Raw genomic sequence first — 17172 nt, 5'->3', positions numbered from 1 at the left:
GCAGTATAAGGAGAAGTCACCCAACACAAGTCCTGCAGTGGAAGTTCAGATTGAGGTCAAGCAATCTCAGCTTGCTGTCATGTACACCTAGCCAGCTGTTTGCATGGCTGCAGCAGACTCTCAGCAGTCCAGCAATTTAACTTCCAACAGATTATTAGAATTGCTGGGGCACTGCCTCAGTGATAGTGGCAGTTGTTTCCTGGAGCATGAATCTACTGTCTTATCTGTTCCTCCCATCACTGCCACATCCTTTGCTGCAAGTTGTCAGCTAGCCAGCAGAGACTTCTGCCTCCCGTGTCAAGCAGTCCAAAGTCAAGCCTTCTCAGCCCAAAGCTGCTCCAGGGCATCTTGTAAAACCATCTAAATCCCAAATATTAGACGTGAAGAACTTCAGCAATTCCATTTGCTTATATTTATAACTTAAAAACGTATCTAAGTTTTTTCTTGTGTTGTGCCAGTTAGACTTACCAGAGCATATTTAAAGAACAAGATAAATGTGGAGGAAAAAATATACACATGTACGATCATGGTCTCCATCTAGACACATTCTTCCATTGATTCATAATTAATTCTTCAATTGTCTCAGGGTTTTGCTTTAGTGTTCAATCCAGGAGCCCACTGTGAGCATCGATTAATCTTTGTGTGAAGATATTCTGTTTTCAATTTTTTTTTAAGCAATTTACCAGATTTACCTTTTCCATACGATATGCTATGTCATATATGCCATAAATATCACTCATTAGCTTTGCATCCAAACTAAAAATCCTAAGTTTCTTTTGTTTCAGCAAAACTTATTTCTTTAACATGGTGGATCAGCAATCTCATGCACAGAATTTCCCTCTTGCAGTGGAGAAGAGAGAGACAGGAAGAGAATGAATCCAAACAATTAACTTGTATAACTTCATGTCAATGGTTTGGAGGGGAAAAGATTAGTGTGAAGATCAATGTTACATAGTAGAGTAACCCAAAACCTTAGAAGCTAACAGTGCAGGAAGCACCATTTGGGCAAATTCGGCTGTGCTGGATCTTTGGTAGTGCAATCCAAAAACAAAATCATCAGTATGTCCAACAAATCACCAGTGAACAGTGCTGTACATTCCCAACCATAAATACTGACCCTGTCCCCAGATCTAGGACTTGATTTCTTGATGGGAGCCTGAATAACTTTTTGAATAATTATTTCTTGATGGGAGCCTGAATAACTTTTTGAATAATTAAGTGCTAAAAGTATCAAAAATCACAGCATTAATTCAGAAACTTTATTAAACCATACAGAAGTTAGGTACAAAAATGATACCATATTTCAACAATTTATGATTCATTGTGCTTCTTTTCGCAATGCTTCTCACAAACACCAAAGATTAAATGTGCATGTAAACAGTGATCAAAGCAGACTAAACACTTCAGCAACCTTCATCTCCCATTCACCCATTGAAATCACTTTAAACCAACCAATATTACTGCCTTGATGAACTTGCATTAAGAATTTGACAATTTCTTGATCACACACCAACTGAATCATTTATTTTTTTCAAAATGAGAACTTACAATGTCGCTCAGGTAACAGTAGCCTATTCCAGAAACCATTTTCAGTAAAACGATTTCCTGAACCAAACAGATAATGTACTGACTCAATTAACTGTTTCATACTGCTTGCATTGAAACACACCTACACAAGAAAAAAATCTTAGTGGGCTAAAAATAAAGTACACAATTTACGAGAACATACTGAATATTGCAAAATAAAGTACCATGCTGCTAATAATATATCCTAAAAAGCTGATAAAAAATACTTTCACATTTCAGTAGATAAATACTTTGGAATGATGGGGGCTAATAAGCATTTTGAAATTGAGGCATTTTTCTAAGGCTACAGGTACACACCTTGATTTTGGCTGGTGTACCATTTAACACTACAGGTAATATTTTAACAGCAAAGGGTATTAAGACAAATAGTGATATGACACCCAAAGAATTCATTTTTGTCATCACTTTTCATGACTATGTACCAATTTTAGTTGAAACTTTTTAAATTTATTAAACAATCAATAGCCCATTACAACAAGTATGTAACTTTTACCCAGTGAACTTTTTTTTTAGGAAACTGAATCAGATGTAAATATTAATTATGCGTAAAATTATATTAAGCTAGCTGGTGACAGTCAGCTGTCCAGATTTCAGACACTAGAGTTAATGAATAGTTAAGTTCTGAAAAGCAAAAAAACCAAAGTATTTAATTTAATATTGTTCAGGTAGGATTCATTTGTCAGCAATCTAGAACAGATTGTTTTTCCTGACCATTCTGATCTTAGCAGCCACCATCCAAAGCAATTTTTGATGCAATAACAAGAGGTACAATGATTCAGAGAACCATTTCAGAAACTATTCTTTGAAAAGATGTGTTCTCAAAGATTAGCAATGCAGTTATTTCTGGATTTGACTTTTTTTGAAGTGTGAAGATTTTTTTAATGCTAAACAGAGGGAAGCAGACACAATCTATATATTAATTTAGATTTGCATTATCCCATCAGCAAAATTATGTTTAAAAAAATTGAAACAAATGCAACTGCATTAACTCTGATATAAAGTTGGAAGTAATGTATTTAGAAAATGTAGTCCTTTGTAATCTTAAGTGAAGGCATAGCATCATGTATGTTTTGGTCCAACCGTTGGTATTCAATTGTCCTTGAGCACAGACTATCCTTCCATCGTCGGCTTTGAACTAAGAGAATGTAAATCTAAAAGGGAAAAGAAAATACAATTACAAAAAGATTTGCAAACAAGTCCTCATTTTCATTGCAGTAAGGAAGTGATATGAGAAATATAAATATTGATTCACAGCAGCCTTTTCATTTGTGGGTGACAGGGTTGGGAAAACTAGTTACAAAAATAGAATAATGATGGTTAAACTCTTAAATACATCTACGTACATGTATATTAGAGGTAACAGGGGAAAAAGCAGCTGTAGCCTAAGCTATTACATCACAAAAGAAAAAAACTATTCACTGGACTTCACAGATCTCTGGGTTCAAGTCAGTATGTAATTATTGAATGCGGGCAAGACTGAGTTCACCTGTGATATTCCCACAGTGAAAAACCATCTGGCATTCACTGAACTCAAATCAGTAACCATTTAGATAAAGATAGTTTAGACTAACCCAGGTACTGTATTCTAGGATAAATTCATCACGTTCCAGAGGAAGGGTGAAAACTTGGGAGACGTGAGACAAAAAGAGGAGAACTGTAGGAATCAATACCCATGAATTCACAAGACAAAGTTAAGTAGTTTATTTCTAAAAGGTTCTAAACCTTTTCACACAGAATATTCATCAACAGTGCTTGAACCCAAGAGGCCATAGACCAAGAGTTTTAAAAGGGGATTAGGCTGGATACCTGGTTTTCAACCAGGATAGGCACAATGTGCTGAATGGCTTCCTCATGTGCAATAAATCTCTACGATTCTGTGAAAAGTCAGACTGAAGTTTAACCATGAATAATAAGCCTCCCGCAAAACCCTACATGTATCACAACCCATTTATTACTTTAATTTCAGCAACTGATCAGTGAATATTCCATTCAATGTTAAAACACCTTGTTAATTGAATTAGATTTCAGTTATGCATATTGTAAACAGAAATTTTAATATCCAAATGTTTACAATATTACCATGTCACCATCAACAGCAGCTCTCGCACAAGAGGAAAGTCATTATAAAGGAAATTACAGTCTTGCCGTCAGAGGCAGTCAGTCCGCCCATGCCTTCAGTAACATAAATCCAAAGCAGCTACCCAAAGACACTCATTATTTATACAACCAGTGGAATGAGTGAATGAGCCACTTCATGATTACCAATACAGAACATGTGGTTCTGGAACTTTTGTCTGCCAGGAAGATCACCTCAGGTGACTGCAAAACAACTGCTCATGTAATAATTTTTCTTTTTAAAGTGAACAGTTTATCTCAGAACAAGTTAACTCAACAGAAAAGATAGTCTTTGAAACAACAATAAGATTTGAAGGGCTATTCCTTCAGTGAGTTGCTCAACATTATTTTTAGTGTCGGTGGAAGAAACATCTCGGAAGAAATTAATCAGTTCTGTTTAAATTACTGCAGCCAGGAACTCCGATTGGAAATCAGCCTCAAATATATAATTTACCAGTTTGTCATGGGCTATGTAAAATTTCTGGATTAGTCTCATATTAGCAATGCAGGTAATACAGATCTGAAAAAATACAAATGATATCAGGGTGAGTAGCAGTCAAAAGGGGACACGAGGTACTGCATTAGGTTAGACACTGGCGTTCAATCTGATGCCTAGATTGATATCTAATCCAGAATGACAAACAAAATCTTCACATGCTCCTGGCTATGAGTGTTATGTAACAGAAAGGTTTGGCTGTGCTGCTCCAATTGTGAAGAGAGCAGAGGCTTGCAGCACCAAACTAGCCCCAATTCAGCACTAATTCCCAACCAGAAAGCCATGGGGTGGCCGATGTGCGAATGGGAGTGTTTTTGTGATATTGGAACTGAACATAATGGTGGTGCAGTGTAGAGGGAACTTTATTTCACATCAAACCATGTCATAACTGTAACAAAACAAAAACAAGGAACACCCAGCCTCTACAGAAAGAACAGAAGTCTTCTGAATTGAAGCTGATAAATAGTTTTACCCTGCATAGCAGCAATGGCCAACCGGTAGCCCGTGGGCCACATTCAAGATTCTCTTACGGTTAACGTGCAGGTTCAGTCGGCAGTTAGGAAGACAAATGCAATGTTAGCAGTCATGTCGAGGACTAGAATACAAGACCAGTCATGTACTTCGGAGGCTGTATAAGGCTCTGGTCAGACCCCATTTGGAGTATTGCAAGCAGTTTTGGGCCCTGTATCTAAGGAAGGATGTGCTGGTCTTAGAAAGGGTCCAGAGGAGGTTCACAAGAATGGTCCCTGGAATTAAGAGCTTGTCGTATGAGGAACGGTTGAGGACTCGGGGTCTGTACTTGCTGGTGTTTAGAAGGATGAGAGGGGATCTTATTGAAACTTACAGGACACTGCGAGGCCTGGATAGAATGGACGTGGAGAGGATGTTTCCACTTGTAGGAAAAATTAGAACTAGAGGACACCATCTCAGGCAAAAGGGACGATCGATCTTTTAAAACCGAGTTGAGGAGGAATTTCTTCAGCCAGAGGGTGGTGAAACTGTGGAACTCTTTACCGCAGAATGCTGTGGAGGCCAATTCACTGAGTGTCTTTAAGTCAGAGATAGATAGGTTCTTGATTAATATGGGGATCAGAGATTATGGGGAGAAGGCAGGAGAATGGGAATGAGAAAAATATCAGCTATGATTGAATGGCGGAGCAGACTCGATGTGCCGAGTGGCCTTATTCTGCTCATATGTCTTATGGTCTTATATGGCCCATCTAAGTTGTGAGTATGGCCCACGAGTCATTTTGTTGACTGTTGCCCATGGGCAGGGTCGCTACATCCTGCTGATTTCCGTCTGCAGTTTTGTTCCTACTGGTATGACTGAAGTGAAACGCACGTAAAGCCAGGGCAAGTGAAGAGAGGCACATGCTGATTGCACACAACATTGACTGTGAGAGCGTGAGAGCCCTGCGCGCCCTCGGTGTAAATATTCTTTTGCTTTTAGCATTTGAAGTTGATCGTTCTATTCATAAAATTTGAGCATTTTCTATAATTCATTATGAAATATTGAACCTGTATTAAATGTATTTAATCTTATTCATGGGGTCATGATTAGTGAGCAAGCCTGATTTCAATCTTGCGGCCCACTGAGATGAAGGAGGACCACACATGCGCCCCACTCACTCGTCTAGCTTGCCCAGCACTAGTATATAGTTTTAGCAAACACTCACCTTTCTTTTGTTGTGATATGTAATGTAAACAATGGCAATCAGAAAAGCAGCAGCAACCAGATAGAAAAAGAAATGACTATCTTCTTCTTCAGGTAAGGCGAAGTATATTGGTTGATCAGGGAGCTCAGGAGCTTCATCCACGTCATCACTTTCCATATCATTCTCATCCGCTTGGTTCATATCAAAATACTCGCCTGCCCCTTTTTCTTCATCTGGTTCATAATAGGATGGAGAATTACTGTGTTCAACAAGCAGCAATTGGTTATCTGTAATTTCATCCATATTTCCTGCATCTGTATTAGGCGTTATGACTTCAACGTCTTCAATTTCTGTGTCAATTACCATTACTTCTGTATCTTTTACATCTTCAATGATGTTATCTTTCAATGTAGATGCATCTTTTATTTGGTCAGAACTTTGGCCAGCAGCAGTGCCTGTTAAAGGTTTAGCACTCTTAATTGACGTTCCCATTGTTTTTGTTGGAGTAGATTTTGGAGCTGCAGATGTAGTGAACTTGGTCAGAGTTGCAGTATTCAGGTTTGAATTTGCATCTTTATTTTCAGATATGTTTTTATTATCTGTCTGAGTTCCCTCAGATGTCATATCGCTGAGAATATTTGCTTCTTTGTGATTTTCAGTAGTTGCTGTTAAATTTTCCATTGATGTGGTGTGATTGGTCACTGTGGAAAGGTCACAAAATGCAACAGACGCAAATTAGACAGGTCTCCAGAGCCATGATCACAGAAGTTTTGCATATCAGTCTAATCAGCATAATGAGAGAAACAAGCAAGCACATATAGCAGTTATAATCCATAAAGGGCACGCTAAATCTTTTTAGCAAAATGTTCAAATCACTTGGTGCCATTTTCCAAGCTTGCTATGAATCACAATCCATCTCAAAACTCAAGACTGCAAAAAAGATATAGCGAACACGCCTTTTTCCAAAGAGTCGTCCATACATATTTATCTAGAAACAAGACAGAATATGGAAGCACCACAGCTTGGGGCAAGGTGGCTGGTAAGCTTCAGGACATTGAGAATCTGGTGGAAGTGGAAATTTTCTTGCAGGAATTTGCAACCTGCAAAGTTAAGAATAAAGACTGTCAGAAGGGCAGTCAGAACGCACAGCCATGGTGCTTTGGTGCAGGAGGGAGAAGTAGGGGGTTCAATAATTAGGGGAACACGTAGCAGGATCTGGACTCCATCGTGGGTTTGTTCCCTACTTGATGCTAGGGAGAGGGGCATTTTGAACAGGGCTGAAAAGACATTGGACAGGAAGGGGCCGGATCCAATTGTTGCAGTCCAACAACATAGGTAAGAGATCCTATTTGTTTCAGATCCTATCTGATGAGTACCAAAAACTTTGGAGTTCAATAAAAAGACAGGAGCTCGAGGGTTATAATATCTGGAGTATTACGCAAGTCACATGCAAACTCACACAGGGATATGCGATAAAGGAGGTGCCTAGTGTGTTGAAAAAGAGAGATTTTGTTTCATGGGACACTAGCATCAGTACTGGATCAGGAATGAATTGTACTGTTGGAATAAGCCCTGCCTGAACCAAAGTGGTGCCAAATCCTATTGATAAATAGGACGAGGACTTTGAACTTTTAAATGGCAGGGAGAACGCAAATGGAAAATTTAACATAAATAATAGTTCCAAAACAAACAAAGAGACAAGCATAATAGACAGGTAAAAGGAAAACTAAAAGATGTAAAGTATTTAAATCCAGAGAGAGAGAGGCGTGTGAATAAAACATCAGAGTAGGAGAAAGGGTTATGGTATTTGACCCAAATCAGCATTGTTGCATTTCCAGCTTTTATTCGTGTGACAAACTCTTATTTCCCCCTATCCTTCGGGAAGGAGCTGGAAGGAAAAAAACCCTTTCAATCAAACAACTACTTGCTTATAGCAACTTTCATTTGGTGAACTCTTTCCAGATGCTTCACAACAGAGTTAAAAATATTTGATAAGAGTCCCATAAGGAGATAATAGAGCAGAGGATCAAAAGGTTTGTCAAATGATCCTTGACACTTTATTAGTAGTCATTGCCTGCTTGTTAAATAATTCTTCCAGCTTACTAGCAGATCAACAAGGCACTACTGGAGACATTTCTGATAGAAAGCTTTCCATTCGGTCAAGGTAGACAACAAATTAAAGAAATGACCGACTTGTAATGGAATCAGTTTAATTCACTGCATGAGATCAGTATGTTCTGCTTTCTTTGACACTGTTACAAAGTCAGGAGTTTAATTTCAACACTACTTCAGCAATCCATTTCCACAATGCTTGATTCAGGATTGTACGTAAGGGGTCAAGGTTTTTTCCTTTTGCATTACCTCAGCTTTTGCAGCAGACCAAATGTTCAGACACTGACAAGGCTTGCTGGCGCCTTTTAGCACCATACAGGATTATTCCCCAGTGCAGTAGAAAATTGGCATTACACAGCTATTCACACATAGCACAGTATATTACTGCTAGAGCTGCTGAATAAACTCATTCATGCATTGCCAATAGGTTTTAGGCCTTCATACAAGCCACAACTATTTACTTCATGCCTTTTATGAAAACATCCCTATTTATGTAACAGTATGGCCTGAGACACACCAAGATATTCAAACCCATTTCAACAGCACTAATAGTTGAGCTTATCCAGTGACAGACTGCCATTTCAATACAGAAAAGCACAACATTCAAGCTACTTGAATCTACTTCCCTAACCCTTCCCCGCACAAAATTAGCAAAGGTGCACTTGTTAAAAACACATATACAAATTAGCAAGAGTAGGTCATGCAACCCCTTCAGCCTTCTCTGCAATTAAGATCATGGCTGATCTAGTTGTGGCCTCAGCTCTATATCCCCAACCACCCCCATTACCTTTGGCTCCCGAGTTAGTCGAAAATCTATCGACTTCTGCCGTAAAAATATTCAATGACCCTCACTCCACATTCTTTAGGAGAGATTTCCAAAGATTTACACCCCTTAGAGACATAATGGTCGGGGGCTGGGCAGCACAGTTGTGCAGTGTTAGCACTGCTGCCTCATGGTGCAGAGGACCTGGGTTCGATCCCAGCCCCGGGTCACCGTCAGTGTGGAGTTTGCACATTCTCCCAGTGTCTGCGTGGGTCTCGCCCCCACAACCCAAAAATATATGAATTGGCCACGCCAAATTGCACCATCATTGGAAAAAAACAGAATTGGGTACTCTAAAAAAAAAAATTTTTTTTTTTTTTTTAAAAAAAGAGAAATAATGTCCCGTAACTTCCTCACTGGTCAGTGATTTCAGTTACTGGTCCGCCACACATGCGTGGCGTGACAACCTGAAGTGCAGGCGTGCGCACTAGAAGCGCACAACATTTAATATCCCGGCCGTTTTGTTTTCCCTGCTTGAAGCCCCGCGGGCTGCGCTGGAACTGCTCAATGACAAATGCAGGTAGAGCACTAACTTGGACGACTTGCCCCAATGTTAGGTGAGTTTTTACACCTTTTCATTTGCACTTTTATTTTTCAGTCTACTAGAGGTGGGAGATATTTTTTCTGGTAGGTTAAATGTTTTGTTATTAGTGTTTACAAGTAGGTTTGAAATGTAAATAAAGTAAAAGGAAGACATTTTATTTTAACTTTTAGTTTGTCATGAAGCTGTTAATTCCATCAAAAGGGTACTTTATTGTATAAAGTGAGTTTGGAGTCACAAAGTGAAAGATAGAAACTTTGGTTTATCATAAGGATATTATTCCATTAAAGGAACTATAATGGATAGAATGCCGTGATCACTCGCTAACGAGTATGACTGCCCACGTTAAGATACTCCATGTTATTGGTCACGGGTTCTGTGGTCCTTGTGTAGCTGATCAGCCCAATCCTAGAGCCACATCTTCAGTCACTCATTTGGCTGGAGATTCCAAAACGTGGGATCGGTCCTTGGATGCTAAGTCGTGGGTATTCCTTACTCAGGCTCCTTTTCCAGGCCTCCTCGAGCCATCAGGTGTTCTCGAAGAATTGTGCACCTTCAATCAGCAGGTTCCTGCACTTAGGTCTCTGAGCAAAGGTCTCCCAGGCATTGACGTCTATGTTCCATTTCTTGAGGTAAGCCTTCAAGGTATCTTTGAAGAGCTTTTGTCCTCCTCTTGTTGGCGATCCTTCCTGAACTTGGCGAAGATGATTTGCTTTGATGGTTGGGACTCTGACATCCTAAGCATATGGGCAGCCTATCGGCATTGGTTTCAGACGATCATAGCCTCGATACCGGTGCTATTGACTCCTTCAAGGACACTAACGCTGGCATGCCTGTCCTCCCATCTGATTAAGCGCTAAAGTACATTTGGGTTTTGCAATGCTTTTTAAGCTTTGTTTAAGAGCCTCCCTGATCCTTACAAGCCTCAGTGATTACTTCAAAAGCTTTAACAAAGTTTAATGCCTTAGTTGACATATACAAGCCTCCTGTAAGCTAATGTGAACTCTCTGTCAGACAGGTATTGCAGCAAATCAATTACCCACCCCCAAGAGTGCATCGACAAAGGGCATCCCAAAATGATGTCAAAGGAGATATGTGCCAAGACACTGTGCTTCAGTAGCTGCTGTTTCCGGACTTTTAGCTTGTCACATTAACAATTGATATGTCAAAACCTTGCCCTCTTTCCCATCGCCGCACACCCTAATCCGTACATCCCTAGACACTAAGGGGCAATGTAGCATAGCCAATCCACATAACCTACACATCTTTGGATGGTGGTAGGAAACCAGGGCACCCGGAGGAAACCCACGCAGACACAGGGAGAACATACAAACTCCACACAGTCTGAACTGAACCCGGGTCCCTGGTCCTGTGAGGAAGCAGTGCTAAGTACTGGACCACCGCGTCGCCACCAATTCCTCTGGGTGCTTCAGTTTCCTCCCACAGTCCAAAGATGTGCAGATTAGGTGGATTGGCCTTGCTAACCTGCCCCTCAAGTGTCCAATGGTTAGGATGGTGTTACAGGAATAAGGCAGCGGCGCAGGCCTGGGTAGGGTGCTCTTTTGGAGCGTTGGTGCAGACTCGATGGACCAAATGCCTTTTTTCTGCACTGCAGTGATTCTATAAACACATATCAACAAAAATATCAGATGCCACAAGAACAGTGACATTAAAAAGCCCTGGGCACCAAGGTTGCACATCGCCCTGGAGCATTATAAAAATCTTATGACCATAATCTAAATTAAAACATACAAACACTTAAGCATGCCACATGTAAAGTTATATCATAACATAGTGCAGATTTAAATAGTTTCACAGATTTAAAACAAATAACCAAACCTTGGTTCACTTATAATCACCTTTAATCAAAAAAAAAACTTTAAAAGAACCAATAACAACAGAGATGTCTGTATAAACGTTAAAAAAAACTGTTAAAAAAATTCCTACATACCTTTAAAACACTTGTTAAATATTTTGCCTGTCGTGTTCCAATATAAATCTGCAGTTTAAATGCTTGCCCTCAATGGGTGCCACGCTTGAGCCTGTCGCACCAAGAGGAAGGTTGGACGCAATATCCGAGCACAGGTTCATGCACAATTTTTCTTTTTAGAATCGGCGGCCCGTGGCTTCCCGCTGCTAGCTTGAAGTTACGGACCAATTTAATACCATCTCCATCTTAAATGACAGACCCATTATTTTTAAACTTTGCCACCCAGTTGTAGTCTCTCCCACAAGTGGGAAACATATTTTCAGCACCCTGTTAAGTCCCCTTAGGATCTTACATGCATGTTTCAATAAGATCACCTCTAAATGTACTAAATTCTAGTACATTCTAGTACAGCCTGTCCAACGTTTACTCACAAGTTAACCCCCAATACCAGGTATCGGTCAATTGAACCTTCTCTGAATGGCTTCTAACACATTTATATCCTTTCTAAAATAAGGAGACCAAACCTGCACTCAGTCCTCTAGATGTGCTATTACCAAAATGATTTTATAAATGCTGGAATAAAACTATCACAATCCATGCAGTTGTATTGCACCCTTTCAAACATTCATGTCCATAAGACATGAAAGATCATAAACTGTTTAAATTGAACCTTACTTTCTGTTTATTTCAAAATGTACTTGGCTGGACCAAAAACATGGCTGCTAAAAGTCATACGATTGGCTACAGTTCTAGAAACTTCCAGCAGCAATTACAGGACAAAACCCAACCCTCATCCTTGCGGAATCTCACAACTATCGTTGTGTGGATCCATTACATCAATGAAAGGGAACAGCGGACAGTCTGTTTCCCCAGCCTCGAGTTATAACAAAGAAATAACATTAAAACTCATTATACCTGCAGAGGGGCTAATAGCCACCATCTATCTCCAATGGCAAACAATGAATTTTGGCCAGAGACATAGAAACTGATTGTTATAAAACACCGCATGGCCCAAGCTCCTCTGGCCTTTGGAACATTCTAATGATACATTGCTGGATTCCCAGAGCAGTCTGTTGTAACTACCAGCCTGTCATCTCTAAAGCAGGACTCCAGGCTGGCAAAGCCTGCCTCAACTCTAAACCTCCTTGAAGCCTGGTTCTCTGGAAGATTCCTGACAACGCCTGTAGCATAGATAAAAGTCTCTGTATACCAACCTCACTTTGCTATACCATCAACAACTTTTTAAAAGTTTGGCAACTCCAGCTTTTAGTTAGCTGAACCCACCTGAACTTTAACTCTTATGTGAAGAGCCCTCACTGAGCTCAGACATTCATGTGCCTTAATACCCATATCGTTATTCCTAGTTGCAAAACTCATTTCTTGTTTCTTTCCTTTCCTTAGGGCAGCACAAGTGGATAGCACTGTGGCTTCACAGCGCCAGGGTCCCAGGTTCGATTCCCCGCTGGGTCACTGTCTGTGCGGAGTCTGCACATTATACCCATGTCTGCGTGGGTTTCTTCCGGGTGCTCCGGTTTCCTCCCAGTCCAAAGACATACAGGTTAGGTGGATTGGCCATGAGAAATTGCCCTTAGTGACCAAAAAGGTTAGGAGGGGTTATTGGGTTATGGGGATAGGGTGGAAGTGAGGGCTTAAGTGGGTCGGTGCAGACTCGATGGGCCGAATGGCCTCCTTCTACACTATGTTCTGTGTGTGTTATGTAGTTGCAACAACCATGTCCTGGCTTGGAATGTATGAATATAAAATACCTCTGATTTAACCCGAAAGAGAGTTTGTTCCCTTTAAAATTGACTTCACCGAGGCAGGGAGAGGCAGACAAGGTTGGGGCGGGGTGCTGTTTATGTAAGCCATGTTGGCTGGTTTTGGGGGGGGTGGTTGTCCATTGTGTTAAAATTTGTAATATAAACGCCTCAATCAAATATTTTTCAAAAAGAAAATTGACTTCACCAACACGGGCGTGGAGAAACATGCCACACCCTAGTTCAAAAATTAAAATACCTCTGCTTATGGACAGACAGCAAGAAAAATAAAGGAGCTCAATTTACTTCTCTCCCCTGTCCATAACAAAAGAAAAAACAAAATTAGCAACAAATATGCAACTCCATATTTTCACTCTGCATCATCTGTGTTTGTGCTAGCTTAATCATCAGTTTTCTATCTTCTACAATAGTGGCCTTGTATTCCAGAAGTATGCAGAGTGACCCACAATCATATTAAAACAACTCACTTCCAAAAAAACACACTTTTGAGAAATATGCAGAAAGATGGATTACAAAAAAAGCTGGCCTGCTTTTTTTAAATTACACAAGGTACAAACAAGTTTAAAAGAGGAATTCTGCTTACTTGATAGAAAATTACTTATTGTGAAATCTTGCCATCAGCCCAATTGATATAAAACAAGAATATACAAGATAGCAATATCTGATGTGGACAGTTGACCTCATAGCCCATGAAGTGTGAATAACTTTCAAGAGCTAGTCAGCCCCTCCTACTCTGTATGTTGGTTATGAGGTTAGTGCTGATATTTTGTTCTAGCTTTTTGTGTATATGCAGCTTAGCTGTTCAAGTACTAATGAGCTCTGCAGTGCACTCACATCAATCATTCTCTAGTTCTTTATAGTTCAAAACACGAACAGCTAGAAATAACGTCAGGTCAGTCAGTAACTAAACAGGGCTACAGAAATGAAAAATGTTGGGGTAAGAGACTGGTGTTTGGGGAAACAAGAACCACTTGCAGAATGTCCCAACACACTTCACAGAAGTCTTATAAAGCCAAATGTGGCACTGTGCCACATCAAGGGATATTACAGGAGGTGACCAAAAGCTTTGCTAAAGAGCTAGATTTTAAGGAGTGCCTTAAAGAAGGAAAGAGATGTCGAGAGGCAAAGAAGTTTAGGGAGGGAATTCCAGAGCATAGGGTTTTGTCAGCTGGTGGCCGGAATTAGAGTGCAGAATCACTGAGGCTTATACAGCTGGAAGAAATTACAGAGATGAGGAGAGACAAGGCCGAGGAAGGATTTGAAAAAAAAAGGACAATAATTTTTAAATCAAGGCATTGCAGAAGGTGCATGGGTCATGGGAAGCTGGCCAGGAATGTGTTGGAATAGTCCAATCTAGGAGGCAACCAATATGAAGGTTTCAGCAGGTAAACTGAGACAGGGATGATTTGGAGGTAAGTTACAGAAGTGGTCTTTGTGATGATACAAGTTTACCATGGCCAATCCACCTAACCTGCACATCTTTTGGACTGTGGGAGGAAACCGGAGCACCTGGAGGAAACCCACGCACACGGGGAGAACGTGCAGACTCCACACAGACAGTGACCCAAGCCGGGAATGGAACCTGGGACCCTGGAGCTGTGAAGCAATTGTGCTAACCACCATGCTACCGTGCTGCCCATTAATACAGGCCAGCGAGTGACACCAATGTTTTAGTTGACGAAGTCTCGGCCTTGAATTGAGATAAGATGAAGCACGATATTCCAGCAAATACATACATCGTTAACTGGAAAATTGACTAAACGGTGTTGCACATAATGGCAAAGTACCCAAGAAAGTGAAAGAAACATGGACAACTTTCTGAGCAGATACAATTTAGGGTTTAAACAAGGGTTGCAAAAATAATTAGACACTGAGTTTGAAAGAGTAGTTTGATTGGACAGTATGACTTATCAATATAGTAAACTAACCCCAACCCCTGAAAAAGGGAAAAAGGGTAAATACATCAGAGACTTTTACTGCAGTTGAAGTAAGAGGTTTCCACTAATTGTGGGAAGGAGATCTCAAATAGAGAGCCTGAATGATGACTGGGAGAAGAGTCTACATTTAGAAGAGCTGACCACTTTGGGTGATTGAATGACCAGTTAATAGTATATTTGAGCTAGATATTGACAAAGTATTTACTTGTTGCAAGTATAGTAACATATTTGAGCATTCTGATACAAGATATCAGGATGCTGGAAGTAAAGTAACAAAGCAGCTGCTGTGTTTGTTGTTATTATCTTTTCTCAGCCTGATAAATTTGTAACCATTTTCTGTTAAGCATTTTAATTTTCTTGTAATCATTTCAAATCTGGCCCTTATAAAATTTGTGATTGTAGATACAAATAAACTAATGTCATTTAGCCTAACGGCCTTTTGAGTGAGTCATCAATCCTCTAAATTTGCAGGATCATAAAATTGCGACACTATCACTACCATTGGCTGTGCAAAGTAAACCTCAAGGTCGCAAAAGGAAATGATGTAAAACAGTGTTTAAGAACTCCTGCAACATCCCCAACATATGCACATTCTGTCATTTAATATTTCCAAAGTTTCTATAATGGTCCAGATTTTGCACTTTTCCACTTTTTCCCCCTCGCTCAAAAACCACTCAAATGACTGGAGAGCTGAGAACCATGCTGGGTCCATGATGAATCATGGTACCAACAGTCTACTTCATAAACAAGGAGGGAGAATGAAACAGGGACAGAGAAGGAAGTGGAGTGAATGAGTCAAATTAGTTACAGAAACAAGTTCCATTCTGATCGCATGGACAGAGGTAAACAAATTCCATGGCAATATCTGTCTCCTTTGTGCCTTGACTAATATTCAAACTTTAAAAATCAACACAAATATCACATTGCTGGTGTCCATAAGTTGGCTGCCACATATCTAGCATTACAACACTTCAAAACTACTTCATTGTAAAGCACTTTGGAATGTTCCATGGTCATGAAACGTGCTATACAAATGAAAGTCTTCCTGTTTTAGCTCTCCCACACCACATATTGTTGAACAACATACACATTAATAAGCGTATGGGCTTTCCCTATAAAATTCTAGGCTGATTAAAGTGAAATGAAAGTGCTCCTCCTTTGGGAGAGAGCTGACTGGTGGTGATTTAGCCCGAGGGTTACCACACCTCAGGTGAAGGGTAAAGTTGAGAAGGCGGGGCCTTCATGGATAATCTCATGCTACAAACAGCAGGAGCTCAAACAATAACAGTTACACCAACAATAGAAATCAAAGCAAATATCCCAGGGGCTTTATTAAACTGATATCTACATAATTAATATTTTGCAAGTCTGTTGCCCATTTTGTACCTGTATTTTAGTTATGTAATAGTGCCAACTAATGGGAAACATATTCCTACTGTAGATCTTTGGGACGTATAAATTTATACCCAAGTCAACTGGAAGAAAAAACTTTTAAAAACAGTAACAGGTTACCAGATTTCAAATACGGAGAGCCGAATTGGATAACTATAACAACAATAATAAATTTCAACTCTAAAATTTTACCACTGGGAGATTTTGCGCTTTGGGCAGAAACACTAAGCTTAATTTCACGAACATTGAAGTCAGAATAAAAATATCCCCTTCCACCGCACCTACATTCAAATCTAAAATTTCTTAAGGGACATGAGGCAGGGGATTGATTGTTCTGCAGAACAGCACTCGATATATGGAGTTTTACTGATAGCTTAAAGAGTGATTGACCCCATTACACTATGTACTTGTTAAAACAAACAAAATAATAACCAAAGATGTTTCACAAAATAATCCCTTTCATTCTCAATGCTGTGGACCAGATACACTTTTTTGATGGCTGCAGACTCAACTTTCCTTCTGGCCTCCATGTTGTCTGGTGTTGTAATGACTCCCTCTCCTCATGTACTAAACACCCTCCTTATCTCATTTCCCCCCCCCCCACCATAAAAATTTGATAATTTTGGCTTAGCAAACATTATCTCAAAGTTCCCACAAATTCCTTGAACATGTTGTCAAAAACATGCCCACCTTTCCTACATTTTCATGTTTGAATATTTCCAATTAGGTTTCTGCCCTAAGCTATAATTGTACGCAGAACAACACTTTTCACTGTACCTCGGTACATGTGACGATAAATCTAAATC

The 17172-nt window shown here is 39.9% G+C and overlaps 1 protein-coding gene across 4 annotated transcripts in view; it reads right to left on the bottom strand.

The window, feature by feature from the left end:
- Positions 1 to 1245: 1245 nt before the first annotated feature.
- The window catches only part of LOC140427030 (uncharacterized), a 31247-nt gene continuing 15320 nt past the window's right edge, over positions 1246 to 17172 (bottom strand). For 3 of the 4 annotated variants that reach the window (XM_072512446.1, XM_072512447.1, XM_072512448.1), the window contains exons 2-3: positions 5875 to 6554; positions 1246 to 2738 (exon numbers count right to left, since the gene is read on the bottom strand). In XM_072512446.1, coding sequence (XP_072368547.1) covers positions 2604 to 2738; positions 5875 to 6554 — 815 coding nt within the window. In that variant the 3' untranslated portion in view covers positions 1246 to 2603. Of the gene's footprint in view, positions 2739 to 5874; positions 6555 to 11280; positions 11372 to 17172 lie in introns of those variants that run through there. The other variant, XM_072512449.1, reaches the window with a different exon arrangement.

Source organism: Scyliorhinus torazame, chromosome 7 (assembly GCF_047496885.1).
Source record: "Scyliorhinus torazame isolate Kashiwa2021f chromosome 7, sScyTor2.1, whole genome shotgun sequence".
NCBI classification, from domain to species: domain Eukaryota; kingdom Metazoa; phylum Chordata; class Chondrichthyes; order Carcharhiniformes; family Scyliorhinidae; genus Scyliorhinus; species Scyliorhinus torazame.
The sequence above is the reverse complement of the archived record's forward strand: the minus strand, read 5'-3'. Positions and strand labels throughout refer to the sequence as shown.